We start from the raw sequence: 15484 nt of genomic DNA on the forward strand, positions 1-15484 counted from the left end.
ATCCAAGGCTATAAATAGACGGAAAGTGAAAGGGTGGAAAAGGATATTCTATGCAAGTTGTAACCAAAAGAAAGCAGGAATGACTATACTAATATCAGAAAAAAATAGACATTAAATGTGAAGACATCATAAGAGGCAAAGAAGACATCACCTATTAATATGAGACAATTACAAGAAGAAATAATCATCATAAGTGTTTATGCTCCCAATCAAGGAGCTCCGAAGTACATGAGGAAAACACTGGCAAAACACAAGGGAGCTATAGATGTTTCAACAATAATAGTGGGAGACTTCAATACACCAGACTCCACTATAGATAAAACAACCAGAGGATCAACAAGGAAATAAGGAACTTAATGTAATAAATGAATTATAATAGACATATATAGATCATTACACCCCAAAACACCAGGATATACATTTTTATCTAATACTCATGGAACATTCTCCAGCATAGATCATATGCTGGTACACAAAACAGGTATTTATAAAGTTAATAAGACTGAAATTATTCAAAGTACTCTTTTTTATCACAATGGAATGAAGCTAGAAATTAAGAACTACCAAAGAATCAGAACTTTCACAAATATATGGTGATTAAACAGCACCATTCAGTGGGTGCTGTAAATATTCTTAATGCTCTTAAATATTCAGTGGGTTGAAGTAAAAATTGCAAAAGTAATCAGTAAATATCAGGAGAGGAATGACAATGAGAAGGCAGCATATCAGAAGGGATGGGATGTGGCAAAGGCAGTGCTGAAAAGGAAATTTCATGCCTTAAATGGCTATATTAAATAAGGTATTCTTTTTCTGATTTCTCTAGGTGAGCAGTTAAAGACTTAACTACTCACCTGGGGAAATCAAAGAAAGAATAGCAAACCCCAAAGCCAATAAATGAAGAAAAACAACAAAGATTAAAGCAGAAATAAACTACAGTACAAAAAAAAAAGAGAATGAACCAACAAAACACAAAACTTGGTTCTTTGAGAAAATTAATAAAATTGATGGACCCCTAGCTAAGCTGACAAAAAATGACAACAACAACAAAAAAGGCAGGACACAAACACAATCAGAAATGAGAGGTGGGTCATTACCATGAATCTTAAGGAAATTTAAAAAATGATAAGAGAATATGATGAACTATATGCAAGCAAACTAGACAACTTAGACAAAATGGACAGATTCAACACACAAACTACCTATACTGACTTGAGAGGAAATAGAAGATCTTAACAGATCAATTACAACAGGTTCAATCAGTCATCAAAAAACTTCCTACAAAGAAAAGTACAGAACTAGACTGCTTCATAGGGAAATTTTATCAAGCATTCCAAAAAGAACTAATACCAATCTTTTAAATTCCTTTCCAAAAATTTAAGGAAAAAGAAATCCTATCTAACTCATTTTATGAAGCTAAGACAAAAAACAGATAGGGCAGGCCATGGTGACTCAGCAGGTAGAGTTCTTGCCTGCCATGCCGGAGACCTGGGTTTGATTCCTGGTGCCTGCCCATGTAAAAAAAAAAAAAAAGAAGAAGAAGAAGTAAAGACACTACAAGAAAGGAAAACTACAGACCAATCTCCCTAATGAACATATATATAAACATTCTCAACAAAATACTACCAAATTGAATCCAACAACAAATTAAAAGAGTTACACATTACAACCAAGTGGGGTTTATACCAGGCATGCAAGTTTGGTTCAACATAAGAAAATAATCAATGTAATAAATCACATTAATAAATCAAAGGGGAAAAGTTGCATGATCATATTTGTTGATGCTGAAAAAGCATTCAACAAAATTCAGCATCCTTTCCTGAGAAAAAGCACTTCAAAAGGTAGGAATTGAAGGAAGCTTTCTCAATATTATAAAAGGCATATTTGAAAGACAATAGCCACTATCATACTTAAAAGTGAGATACTGAAAGCATTCCCCTAAAACTGAAAATAAGACATTGTCACCACTATTCTTCAACTTTGTACTAGAAGTCCTACCTAGAGCAATTAGGCAGGAGAAAAAATAGAATGATCCAAATAGGAAAGGAAGAAGTAAAACTTTCATTATTTGCAGACAGCATCAACCTACACTTGGAGAACCCTGAGGAATATGCAACAAAGCTGCTTGAACTAATAAACAAATTCACAAAGTGGTGGAATATAGATTAATGTACAAAAACAATTAAGGAAAAAATTCCATTCAAAATAGCAACTAAAAGAATCAAGTATCTAGGAACAAGCTTAACCAGGGACACCAAGTACTTGTACATAGAAAACTACAAAACATTGCTAAAAGGCACCAAAGAAGACCTAAACAGATGGAAAAGTATTCTGTGCTCATGGATTGGAAGGTTGGGCATCATTAAGATGTTAATTCTAGCCAAATTGATCTAAAAATTCAATGCGATACCAATCAAAATTCCAACAAACCTACTTTGAAGATGTGGAAAGTGAATTATCAAATTTATTTGGAATGGAAAGAGACTCAAATAGCTAAATATAACCTACAAAAGAAGTGTGACCTGGGAAGAGTGAACACTTCCTGACTTTAAAGCTTGCCATAAAGCCACAGTGGTCAAAACAGCATAGTATTGGCACAAAGGTAGAAGTATTGACCAGTGGAATAAAATCAAGAAAACAGTGGGCCATGGTGTCTCAGCAGGTAGAGTTCTCACCTGCCATGCTGGAGACCCAGGCTCATTTCCTGGTGCCTTCCTGTGTAAAAAAAAAAATCAAGAAAACATTGATAGACCATCAATCTATGGTCAACTGATTTTTGATCAAGCCCCCAAATCCACGGAACTGGAACAGAATAGTCTTTTCAATTAATAGGCATGGAATAACTGGGTTTCAAAAGCCAAAAGAAAGAAAGAGGATTCTACCTTATACCCTCTACAAAAACTAATTCAAAAATGAGTTGAAGATCTAAATATAAGAGCCAGTTTTATAAAATTCCTAGAAGAAGCTATAGGGAAACACCTTCAAGATCTAGTAATAGGAGGTAACTTCTTAAATTTTACACCCAAAGCACAAGCAAGGGAATAAAGAATTGATAGATTAGAACTCCTTAAAATCAAATGCTGTATGCCTCAAAGGACTTTGTCAAAAAGGGGAAGAGGAAAATATTTGAAAGCCACATATTGGATACAGGTTTTATATTCTGTGTATATCAGGAAATTATACAACTCAACATCAAAAGAACAACACAGTCATAAAATGGGCAAAAGATATTAATTGACACTTTTCCAAAGAGCAAAAGCAAATGGCTAAAAAGCGGATGAATGGATGTTCGTCTTCATTACTATAGGGGAAATGTAAGTCAAGACTATAATGAAATATCACTTTACACCTATAAAAATGGCTGCTATTAAACAAATAGTAAATTACAAACTTGGGGAGGATGTGGAGCAATTAGAACACTTTTTCACTGCTGTTGGGAATGTAAAATGGCACAGCCACTGTAAAAGACAGTTTGGCAATTCGTCAGAAAACTCAATATCGAGTTGCCCTACAACCCAGCAATACTAATACTCAGTATATACCCAGGAGAGCTGAAAGCAATAACACAGACTTTTGCAACACCAATGTTCATATTGAGACTTTTCACAATTGCCAAAAGATGGAAACAAACCAAGTACCCATCAAGAGGTGAGTGGATAAACAAAATGTGCTATATACATACAATGGAATATTATGCAGCAGTAAGACAAAATGAAGTCCCAAAATATATTACAATGTGGGTGAACTTTGAGGACATAATGCTGATTTAAATAAGTTAGACACAAAAGGAAAGCTATATGATTTTACTATTATGACTCTGGTAAAGGTATTCTCAAAGGTTTACACTTAGAATATAGGGGACCTAAGGTACACAGAAGGTAGAAATGGGGAAAAGATTATCCAATGAATTTGAACTTAAATGTAAGAGAACGTGTAGAAGTAATGGTAGCTAATTAGCAGGGTTATAAGTAACACTGACATACTGAAGTGGACTATGATTGAAAGGGGGATGTACAGAGCTAAGTTTCCCACTGATTAACTCTACAATTGGAAATAAATTCTTATATGAACTCCTTTAAAGGTTTGATCTTGTACAAATTGTCAATAATAGGGGGTATAGGGGAAATCTACTTAATGCATGCTATGACCTGTAGTTAACAGGAAGACAGCAATGGTACCACAGCAATACCAAGGGTAAATAATTGGGGGTGGGGTGGGGAGAAGAGACTAGAGGAGGTTTTGATTTGATATTTGGTGAGACTGTGTTTATTGATTCTTTGTCAATTTGGACCAATGAAAACAGTCTAAAATTAAGAGTGCTGCTGATTGTACAACCAAGTGAGGACAGTGTAAGCCATGGTTTGTTTATTTTGGACATTATCCATGATGTCGAATGGATGGAGGGGGCCAAAGGGCACAATGACTGAGAAGTCAAAAGTTGAACCATGATATATATATGAGGGAATACAGTGTGGCTACAAAAATGAACGATGCTGAGAGGCACACCACAAACTGAATGAAACTTGGGGATGATGTGCTGTGCAAAATAAGCCAGAAACAAATGAATAAGTATGCTAAGATCTCTTTCAGAAAATATTTATAAGCAAATTGGAGCCCAGATTGCAAGCTTTTATAGCAGCCATACTTAGTCCGAAGTTGTAAGTGTATTTCTAGATTCTGAGATACAGAGACACGTGTGTATAAGCTGGTATTTCCCTGGAGCTTTGAGTACTGTGAACCTAAGATTCAAAGCCAGAGGTCTGCAGCTCTGAAAGTTGTACTGATACATATAATAACTGTTAAAGTAACTGAAAAAGAGATCAGTCTACAATTAAGAGATAAAAATGAAGCAGATATGGTTGGGACTAAGGTAAATCAGAATACAGGGCAAAAGGTGGTATCTATGTACTCTAGAGCTTCAACTACTATATGAGACCAAAGACAGAGAGGTTTATGTCTAGTACCTAAATTTTCTGTAACACATGATCTAAATCAACTTGTCTGGATAGCTCATTTAAACAACCCAAACACATGGAGAGAGAACAGGGATGAGGCCTTGTAATTCTGTATAGCTTAATGCAATACCAAGATATATCTCAGACTATGGTGGGCTGGTAATTGAAAATATTGGTAGAGGGTGCTATGGTGGTTCAGTGGTAGAATTCTTGCTTGCCATGCAGGAGACTGGGGTTTGATTCCTGACCCATGCACTCCAAAACAAGCAAACAAGCAAAAATAAACAAATGGAAAACCAAACCAAAAAAAGAAAAAAATTCATCAAATAGTCCTGAAATAAGGGGATACTCACATGGCAAAAGAATGAAATATGACCTCTGCCATACAGCACACACACAAAAAAGTATCCTTTGAGGGACTGGAGAAAAAAAATATGTAATTGTTACAATTTCCCATCTGCAAAACCCCTGGTGCTATACCAGATATTAGGGGCTCCTAAGAAAATAAGCCAACCCCTTAATTTTGAGTCTTGCCCTTATGAAACTAATTTCTGTAGTGGAGAAGATAAGACTACCTATAATTTTGCCTAAAAGTTGCTTCCAGGAAACCTCCTTGGTTGCTCAGATGTGGCCTCTCTTACTCTAAGCCCAACTCTGCAAGTAAAATCATTACCTTCCCCCCTGCAGGTGATTTAGGGGTAAAAGTCTCCCTGACAATATGGGACATGATTCCCAGGGATGAGCCTGGCCCTGGCACTGTGGGATAGATAATGCTTTCTGGACCAAAGGGGAAAAGAAAGGTAACAAAACAAGATATCAGCAGTTAAGAGATTTCAAAAAGAGTTGAGAGGCTTTCTGGAGGCCACCCTTATGCAAATTTCAGCAGAATATTGCTAATTTCTTTGGTTTGTCAAACAACCAACATCATGCCTGTTAACCCAAAAGAACACCTAGAACCCTAACTGAGACTCTATAAAAGTTTTGTGTACTAAGTTTACTTTCCTGAAACCCATTACCACCAGAGGGTTCCTAGGCTAGATAAGTCCTGAAACCCAGAAGGGCCAACCTCTCCAAGAATATCTTCCATCCCTGTATCCTATATTATTGACACCTGTTTTCAACAAGAAAAAGTTAGAAAGGGCATAGCCCAAAGATTCTTATAGAGTGGGAAAAGGATCAAAGCAGAAGGAGGAGTTGTAACAGAGAAGATAGGATTAACAAATGAATATGACTGCTGAATCATTATACTGATATTTCTCTCAGCCTCCAATGTTTTGGAGTAGCTAGAAGGAAAAACCTGAAACTATGGAATGGTAATCCATACCAAACTAAAAGATCTGTTCTGCAGCTGCTTGTAGGAGTGTACTTTGCAAATTACTGCTTTTTTTTGGTATAGATGGTATAATTCATAATAAAAAATGTTTAAAAAAAAGTAAATAAACAGAAAGGTACAAGTGCTGGGGAAAATGTGGAGAGAGAAATGTACCTATTCACTACTGGTAGAGAATTAGAATGGGGCAGCCCATTTGGAGGGCAGTGTGGTGGTTCCATAGGATGCTAAATATAAGGTTGCCATACCATCCTATAACCCGATTACTAGGGATATACTTGGAAGAACTGAAAACCAGGACAAAAATGGACGTTCACAGAATGGTATTCAAGGTAGCAATATTCATGACTTACAATGGATGGAGATGGCCTAACAGTATATCATCTGATGAATGGAGGGGTGAACTGTGATATATATGCAATAAAATGTTAAGTGGCTGCAAGAAGGAATGAAGTTGTGAGGCGTGCATCTAAATATATAAACCTTGAGGACAGTATACTAAGCGAAATAAGCTAGAAACAAAAAGACATAATGTTTCACCAATACAAACTAATTATAATATGCAAACTCAGAATTGAATTTGAGAGCATAGGTTATGGGGGGAAGGTATATTGAGAGGTTCTTATATTGTAAGCTCTTACAGCAGTTATCTTTATTCCTGGGTTGTAACTGTTATTTATAAACTCTGAGATGATGAGCTCTTTGTTTACAACCTGCTCATTCCCTGGAATTTCAGGTATCTGTGTGACAACGGATACTCAGGGTCAGAGTTCAGCAGCTGTGAAAGCCAGCATTACTCTATACAGCAAATGTTAAAGAAGCTGAAAAAGAGATCAGATGTCACTTAGTGATATGAATGAAGCAGATCTGGTTAGGACTGGGGGAAATCAGACTAAAGGGTAAAGGATGACATTAACTCTATTTTAAAACTTCAACTTCTGTTTGAAATCAAAGGAAAAAATGTTTATTTGGTGCAAAATGTATATTTTTGGTAACACACTATCTAATTTAACTCATATGGTCAGTTTATTCAAACACCATAAGTACATGGAACCTTGAATAGGGAGTGAGAGCTTCCTGCTTTGTACAAGTTGATGTGATACCTGATACATCCAGGATAATCTGGTCAGAAGATTAAAAGTTATTTGCAAAGTTCTTCTGAGGCACTGGGGAAAAAATGGGGAACACCTGATATACTCACAAGCAATGGGTACTGTCAATGTAACAGGCCAAGCCTTGATCTTGGGGCTTGCCCTTATGAAATTTATTCCTGCAAAGGAGAAGATAAGATCAATTATAATTATACCCAAGAATCACCCCCAGAGAATCTCTTTGGTGGTTCATATGTGGTCTCTCTCTCTCTAAGCCAACTCGGCAGGTAAACTCACTGCTCTCCCTCTTATATGGGACCTGATTCCCAGGGATGAGCCTGGCCCTGACATCATGGAATTGAGAAGGCCTTCTGGGCGAAAGGGGGAAAAGAAATGAAATAACACAAAGTTTCAGTGACTGAGAAGTTTCAAATAACATTAAGAGGCCATCTGGAGGTTATTCTTATGCATTGCATAGATACTCTTTTTCAGTTTTTGCTGTATTGGTGTAGCCAGAGGGAAATGCCTGAAAACACTCAACTGTAATCCAGTAGCCTTGATTCTTAAGATGACAGTATAACTGTATACTTTTATGGACACTTTCTTCACCCAGTGTTATTGACAGATGAGTAAGAAAATAATGATGAACAAATAGTAGGGGGGGTGGGGGGATGGGTATTTTGGTGTGTTACTTTTTACTTTTATTTTTGTTCTTTTTCTTTTTTTTTGGAGTAATGAACATCTTCAAAAATTGATTGTGATCATAAACGTGCAACTGTATGATGACACTGTGAACCATTGATTGTACACTTTGGATGATTATATGGTATGGGAATATGTACCAGTAAAATTGCATTTTTTAAAAAAAGGTGAAATGAATTATAAAAGAGTAGAGAGATCCTAGCACAATGCATGATGGGGAGTTAACATTTGAAACATTTGCACTTCCATTTTCATACTTTAAAACTTAAGAATACATGATGTAAAATTGTGATAGCCATTCTTTCTCTACAACAGAACTGAGTAGGAATGAAAGCAATACTATAATACATTTACATATTTTCCCACTAGAGTATACATAGCTATGAAAATAAAAATGAAAGTTAAAATATCATCTTTGTCCTCCACTACCTGGGAGCCCTCAGTCCACAACTGCATTATTCCATTGTGAGTCATGTGTCCTCTCATTGATCACATGGCTGTGAAAGTCAGCTCAGGGGTAGGCTCTGAGCTAGACCTAGGGATAAACCTAATAAACAAGATAGTCTTTGCACTTGAGGAACTGAAAGACCAAAGAAAAGGAAATTACAATAAGCACACCATGGACCAAGACAGAGGTAGACACAGAAAGAACAAGGAGAGTGAGGCCTGGTTTTGTTTGAAGAGCTGATGTTTAAACCAAGACCTAAAAGAGAAAAAGAGATAGAGATGAAAAACAAGGAAGTTCATCTCAAGCAGAGGGAAAAAAGGTGTTCAGAGACCCTGAAGTGAGTAAACAGGCTACAACAGTATGAATGTAGCATAGAGTTTGACTACAGAACTGTTGTTGGAAAACAAGGAAGGCAGGGGCCAGATCACAAAAAGCCTAATATGCCATGTCAGGGACTTTGGACTTAACTATGCAAGCAATGAGGAATCAGTGACATTTTAAGAAACCAAAAGAAAAGAAAGATTAGTCTGGGTCTAGTTAAAGAATATATTTGAGGAGGCAAAATAGGAAGCGAAGATATCAGTTTAGAACCTACTATAGAAATCTACTCAAGAGGGGACAGTGAGCAAAATCAAGGTAACAGCTGGACAAAGAAGTCAATGTGCTCAAGAGATAGAAGGTAGGATGTACACAATTTGGTGACTGATTCAAAGTGATGAGGAAGAGTGGGGATTTAAAAATAGGTTAAAGGAAGAAACGAATGAATGAAGGACAGGAATGACTAAACATGACAGCCAGCTTTTTGTCTCAGGCAACCAAAAATATAGTGATACCACTTACTGCTACACCAGTGGAAGGTGTTAGGTGACAATTCACAGACCACACATTTCTGTCTGTTGGCCTTTGTTTATCTTTTCAAGGACATTTGTATGGAACAGCCTTGAAAGAGAGAGTATTTCTCTCTAGAGCAGACAGCACATTTTTTATGCCCAATCTCCAAAAGAGAACTTCTTCCTTTATCATATACATAATAAAGATATGCGAAGGGCACATTCTTTCTGCAGTCTATCATGACAGATATGAATTCCATAATCTCATTTTTCAATATGACACAAATCCACTGAGTGTGCAGCACCTATTTAAGCCACTCTGTGTCACCCACAGGACTTCAGGACAAGGGGAATGACAAGAACATAAAGATGATGCTGTCTGCTGCATCATAAATCATTAAGTAAATCAACTGACCCAGGCACCTTTTGTTGTCCACCAGCATCCATGAAACTGTGGCAGCTAACTTGCTAGTTTGTAAATACAGAAAACTCAGACCCTTCACAGTTTTTGACAGAGAAGAGGAGCACATTTAGGACGGTTGGCAGGGAAACTAAGTTAATTTGCAGTTTTAATACAGAAAGAAAGATTTGGAGTTTGGATTTTAGTCCAGCTAACTAGGAAACTATGTTAATTACTTAATTTCTGAATTTCTTTTCCTCCTCTATAAAAATGAATATAATAATACATAACAGAAGAGCTCTGAGTAAGAACTAAATGGAATAACTTGTGTGAAATACCTAGCAAAATTCTTAGCACCCAGATTTTTCCCTTTATATGATATTTTTAATTCCTACTTTTTCCTTAGGTCTGTGGAGAGTTCTTTTATATACATGTCTTAATATTACTAATAGGTTGCGAAGTGCACACTGGCAATGCAAAATCACCTCCAGCAGCTAATGTATGAAATACTCAAAAAATGCATTAAATCAGTAAAGAGCTGTTGAAAAGGACAATTTATTTTATCTATTCACTAGTCTAGTCAACAAGTATTTACTGAGACAACCATGTTCTAAGAAGTAAGGGTTCATCATAGAACATCTCTGCTCTCAAGAAGTTTACATTTTTATAAATACAGATAAGAATTTTGTATAGTAACAAGTGCTACATAACAGGTACATAAAGTGGGAGAACATGAGCAACTGGTGAGACTTAGGAACAGTCTCTCTGAGAAGGGGATATTTTATCTGTGACCTAAATTATGAGTCTGGCAAAAATCTGAACGAACAGCTTTCCAAGCAGAGGGGACAGCAAATGCACTGACTCCGAGGTGAGAACAAAATTGGCTGTCAGAGAAAAAAACACAACAAAAATATCAGTATGACTAACTATGAGTACATGGGGGGAGGGCTATGCAGGCCTCACATAGCATCACAAGGATTTGGATTTCATCAATTATTTTTATCAATGGAAGAATATCTACATTTCTCAAATTCAAGGAAAGTATTTAACTCCATAATTTTTATATGAATGTTGGAATTTGGATCAAGACTTTATGTTTGCTGGTGGACTCCCTATTTTAAATGGCTTTTTCACTTGCTCTTGCAATACCTCTGAGAGTATACTGTAGTTGAGAAGGAACTAGAATTTAAAAGCAACCATAATTTTCTTTTATAAGTACTAGTATTTCTAATTTTCTGTTTATAGTAATAATAATAGTTAACACTCAATATGTTACCTATTATGTCTGGCTCTGTCCTCTACATACATAACCAGTCATTTAATCCTCACAATAATTCTAATAATAACAGTAGGAATAGGTACTACATTATACACAATTAAGAGATAAGGAAATGGAGGCCCAAGGAGATTTGCAAACTTGATCCAAATTACATATGTACTAAGTAGCAGAGCCAGGCCCTGCATGTGGGTATTCAGCTCTAGGGGCTGAATTTTTACACTCCTGTTTCTTAGAAACTCTAACTTTTTCCCACATATGTAATTGCATTCCTAAGTCACACTCTTTCTGACTTTATTCTAATAAATAATAAGTAAATGGAGAGGGAACCCTAAAATTAGAAATACCATACCCCATGCCATCAATAGGACTGATTTAATTCCCAAGAATAAGCATTGTAGTAAATACAGCTTAATTCTAGCAATAATTTGGCAATCTTCTCATCTAATGATGCATTAGCAACCTAAGTAAAACAGATAAATATTATGTACATCCTAGAAGATGATACTTACAAATAATTTTTTGTCTTACTAATTTTAAGACTTCATCCACACTCTTAAGAGACACTGCATAAAAGAAAATGTCACCTAGCCAATCCTGATTAACATATTATTCATTCAGGATGTATGTTTGGGAAATGACAACTGGCAGCTATATAATAAATATGACAGATTCTAAGGTAGCTGACAGAATATACAAGAGACTAAGATGTAACATGATTTTTTAAAATTCTAGCTATATAAAAATGGCTGCCTTTTATAAAAGAGAATTCTATTTCTGAAATATTCTTTTTTATCCACATACTGTACAAGAATGTTTATCCACGGGCTTTATAAGAACATTGCCAAAGGATATGATAATCATTTGCCTGGTATGATTTGAGGAGTTTCCTCTGACTACATGAGAAGTTTGTTAACTCTATTCAAACCAAGAAAAAGGGGTAGTTGATGGCATCTAGTAATTTAAATCTAATAGAAAATTATCCAAGATTCAATTAATTAATACAGTGAAAGCACAGAAGTTCTATTAAGTGCCAGAATAAAATAAAAGGTATAAGTAAGTACTAAGAAAATAATGAATATGTAAATCCTAATATAGTAAGTTAAACCATAAAGGTCCTGAGAAGAAGCGATTTGTTTTATTGAATATGAGACATAGTAATGCAGGTGAGGTGGGTAAATGGAATTGCAAATTTACTCATTTTAAAATCATAATCCAATATTCTAATAACAGACAACTCAGTTTGCAATTTTCACGTTCACTAAATTTACCCGTAATCTGGACCACCAAAGGCTATTGCCCATTAACTTTTTAAATTGAATCAGCAATAAATTTCTAAATCTTTTTTAACTCCTGCCAGAAAATTTTACTATTCCTGGTAAAAATTTCATCAGACAAAAATGCCAATGTCTTAGTCTTCCAAACCACAAACTACTGAAGCATTTCATTCTTAATAGAATAACAGGGCTTCAAATAGTTCCCTTTCCTGCCGAATTCTTCACAATCAGTGTCATATACAAGATGCTAAATTTTCAACTGATGGTATTTCTCTATATGCTACTGCATTAGTTTGGGTTCTCTAGAGAAACAGAATCAACAGGGAACACTTGCAAATGTAAAATTTATAAAAGCATTTCACATAACCATGGGAATGCAGAGTCCAAAATCTGCAGGGCAGGTTGTGAAGCCAATGATTCCGATGGAGGGTCTGGACGAACTCCACAGGAGAGGCTCACCAGCCAAAGCAGGAAGGAAAAGAGCCTGTCTCTTCTGAATCCTCCTTAAAAGGCTTCCAGTGATTAGACTGAGCATCACTCATTGCAGAATACACTTCTCTTGGCTGATTACAAATGGAATCAGCTTTGGATGCAGCTGATGTGATCATGATCTAATTCTATGAAATAGCCTCATTGCAACAGACAAGCCAGTACTTGCCCAACCAGACAAACAGGTACCACCACTTGGCCAAGCTGACACATGAACCTGACCATGACAGCTACCTACAGAGCGAACTAGAAATGATGATAAGGATATCAATAATCATAATAGTAGCTAACATTTATTGAAGGACTTACTGTGTACCAAGCATTGTCATAGTGCTTTACATGGATTGTAAAGCAATCTGTGCTTTAATCCTCACACAAGAACCGTATGAGATAAATCATAATTTCCAGGCAAGAAACAAAGGCACAGAGTGGTTAACTAACTTACCGAAGACCACACCACTAGTAAATGGTGGAGACTGCAAAAAGAGAATTGCAGCCCAGGCAGATTGTTTCCAGAAGCCACAGCTTCACCACAAGTTTACCTATTAATAAAGCTTCTTCCCCTTCTGATAACCTACAAAAGATGCTATTCAGTATTTAACCTCAAATAAAACTAACATGGACTCCCTCTTCTATATAAGTGATTAGGCCGTGCCAGGAGGGCTATAATGAAATGCAGACGTGGATACTGTGCCAAGAGGCTCAGAATATGAGAAGAGACAAAGTAATTATCGAAAAACTTTAAATAAAATTTCAGGACAATAAAAATCCCTTTCAAAAACCACTACATATTAATTGCCAAGATAATTGTCTATATAATAAATGCCGTAAAAATTTAGAGGCAAGAGAGAGAACTACTGGATGTGGCCTCCCGTTCTGACACTTCCACTTATCAACTCTGATTTGGCCAACTCACTTAGCCTCTGTGTGCACTGTTTTTCTAATTTGTAAAATTAGGATGATGACATTAATAACATTTTATTCCAATTGTGAGTTACAACCCATTAGTGAGTCATGAAATTAATAAAATAGGTTGAAAACAGCAACTTTATTTTTCGTAAAAAGATGAAAGGGAAAATATCAGAGGTCACCCTAAAAAGTTTCTTGAAATGCTCAGCTTTTTAAAAAGTATTCATGTGTATATAGGTGTGTGCACAGAATCTGATACAAAATGTTATTTCTTATTATGGAAGTTGTCATAAAGTTTGAAAGCCACTGTTTACTACAACTTGATAGGAGTTGTGGGAAATAATATGATTTAGATGTCCTTTCTATCCAAACGTGACCAAACAGCATTCTCTACATTATAAACATTATAAAGAGCATCATCCACATCTGAGTAGTATTTGCATACTCAGTACTAGCAACAAAGAGCCAGTCTCCAATAAATGATAGAGAGGTGGGTGGATAAATGGAAATACCCAGAGAAATTTTTGGAAATTAGAATTCACCTGGATTTTTAGGAATTTATAGGATTTGAATAATTTAAAGAAAAGAATAGCAAGCATTCTTAGAATTTACTCTTTCATTTCCTGGCTATATACATATACAAAAGAATAAAGAACATTTCGGACAATACATAAAAACAGACAAAGGTTCCATGCACTAGGGTAACTTTCAGTAACCTACAACCTCCAGATGAGTCCCTGGACGAGAGAAATACAGAGGGCCCAGCCCTTCCAGAACATCAACCCATTCCTTCCATCCCCCTACCCATATTATCCACAGTCTCTTCCAACAGTGAAACAGTTAAAAAGGGCATAGCCCTAAAGAGTGGGAGGAAGACCAAAGATGGAGATTGAATTATACAGAGAAGGTAGGGTTTAGCAAAGGAGTATGGCTGCAGAATCATTGAACCGATGTCCCTTTTGGTCTCCAGTATCTCAAGCAGCTAGAAATAAAAACCTCAAATCGTGGAATTGTAACCCACACCAAAATCTGAAAGCTGTTCTACAAATGTGCCGTGAAACTTGCTGCTCTTTTCTATGTCACATTTCTCAACAACAACAATGAAATAGCAATGACAAGCCCTGGCAAGGATGGGAGAAATGGAATCACTTGCAGCCGCTGCGGGGACCTGTGCAGCAACTCCGGAAAGCAGTAAACAACTCGCCTATGCCAGCACCCCACTCCCAGTGTGCGTGCTCCAAGAGCTGGAAAGCCGCCGAGAACACCTGCACGTGGTGAGCACTGCAACTCCCTCCACAAGGGCCGCACAGCGGGGGCCACGTGGGCGCCCACCACGGAAGACCCGCACACAAACGGGGCCAGCCATAGGATGGGGGCACTGTCGTGCCACCAAAGGAGCAAAGGCCTGACGCGCGGGAGAGAAGCGGACACGGAACGAGGGACGCCGTCAGCTCCAGGTACTGAAGCGCCCAGAGTAGGGACATCCTAGAGACAGGGGCAGACTGTGGTCGCCAGGCCTGGGGGTGAAACGGGGTGACTGCGGGGTGGCAAAGTGTTCTGAAGTAGATTAATGCAATGGTGACGCCAGTTTGTAAAGACGCTAAACAGCATCGCAGTATAGGCTTTAAACGGGCGCTTTTACGGTATATAAACTGCATCTCAGTTAAAGATAGGTATAAAAGAAATATAAGATATAAATTTGCACAACATTTAAGTAAAACCGGTTAAGAAAAGGATGAAGCAAACGGAAGGCGGGGGGGTTAGTTTGGGATCCGGGCTC

The 15484-nt window shown here is 36.9% G+C and overlaps 1 protein-coding gene across 6 annotated transcripts in view; it reads right to left on the bottom strand.

Annotated features, from left to right (window-relative positions):
• The window catches only part of LOC143681186 (uncharacterized), a 236560-nt gene that overhangs the window by 220255 nt on the left and 821 nt on the right, over positions 1-15484 (bottom strand). For 5 of the 6 annotated variants that reach the window (XR_013174448.1, XR_013174449.1, XM_077158004.1 and 2 more), the window contains exons 2-3: positions 7484-7552; positions 5306-5371 (exon numbers count right to left, since the gene is read on the bottom strand). Coding sequence is in view for 4 of the 6 variants with exons in the window: in XM_077158004.1 (XP_077014119.1) it covers positions 5306-5371; positions 7484-7552 (135 nt within the window). In the remaining 2 variants the exon portion in view is untranslated. The remainder of the gene's footprint in view (positions 1-5305; positions 5372-7483; positions 7553-15484) is intronic. The other variant, XM_077158002.1, reaches the window with a different exon arrangement.

Source organism: Tamandua tetradactyla, chromosome 4 (assembly GCF_023851605.1).
Source record: "Tamandua tetradactyla isolate mTamTet1 chromosome 4, mTamTet1.pri, whole genome shotgun sequence".
Taxonomy (NCBI): domain Eukaryota; kingdom Metazoa; phylum Chordata; class Mammalia; order Pilosa; family Myrmecophagidae; genus Tamandua; species Tamandua tetradactyla.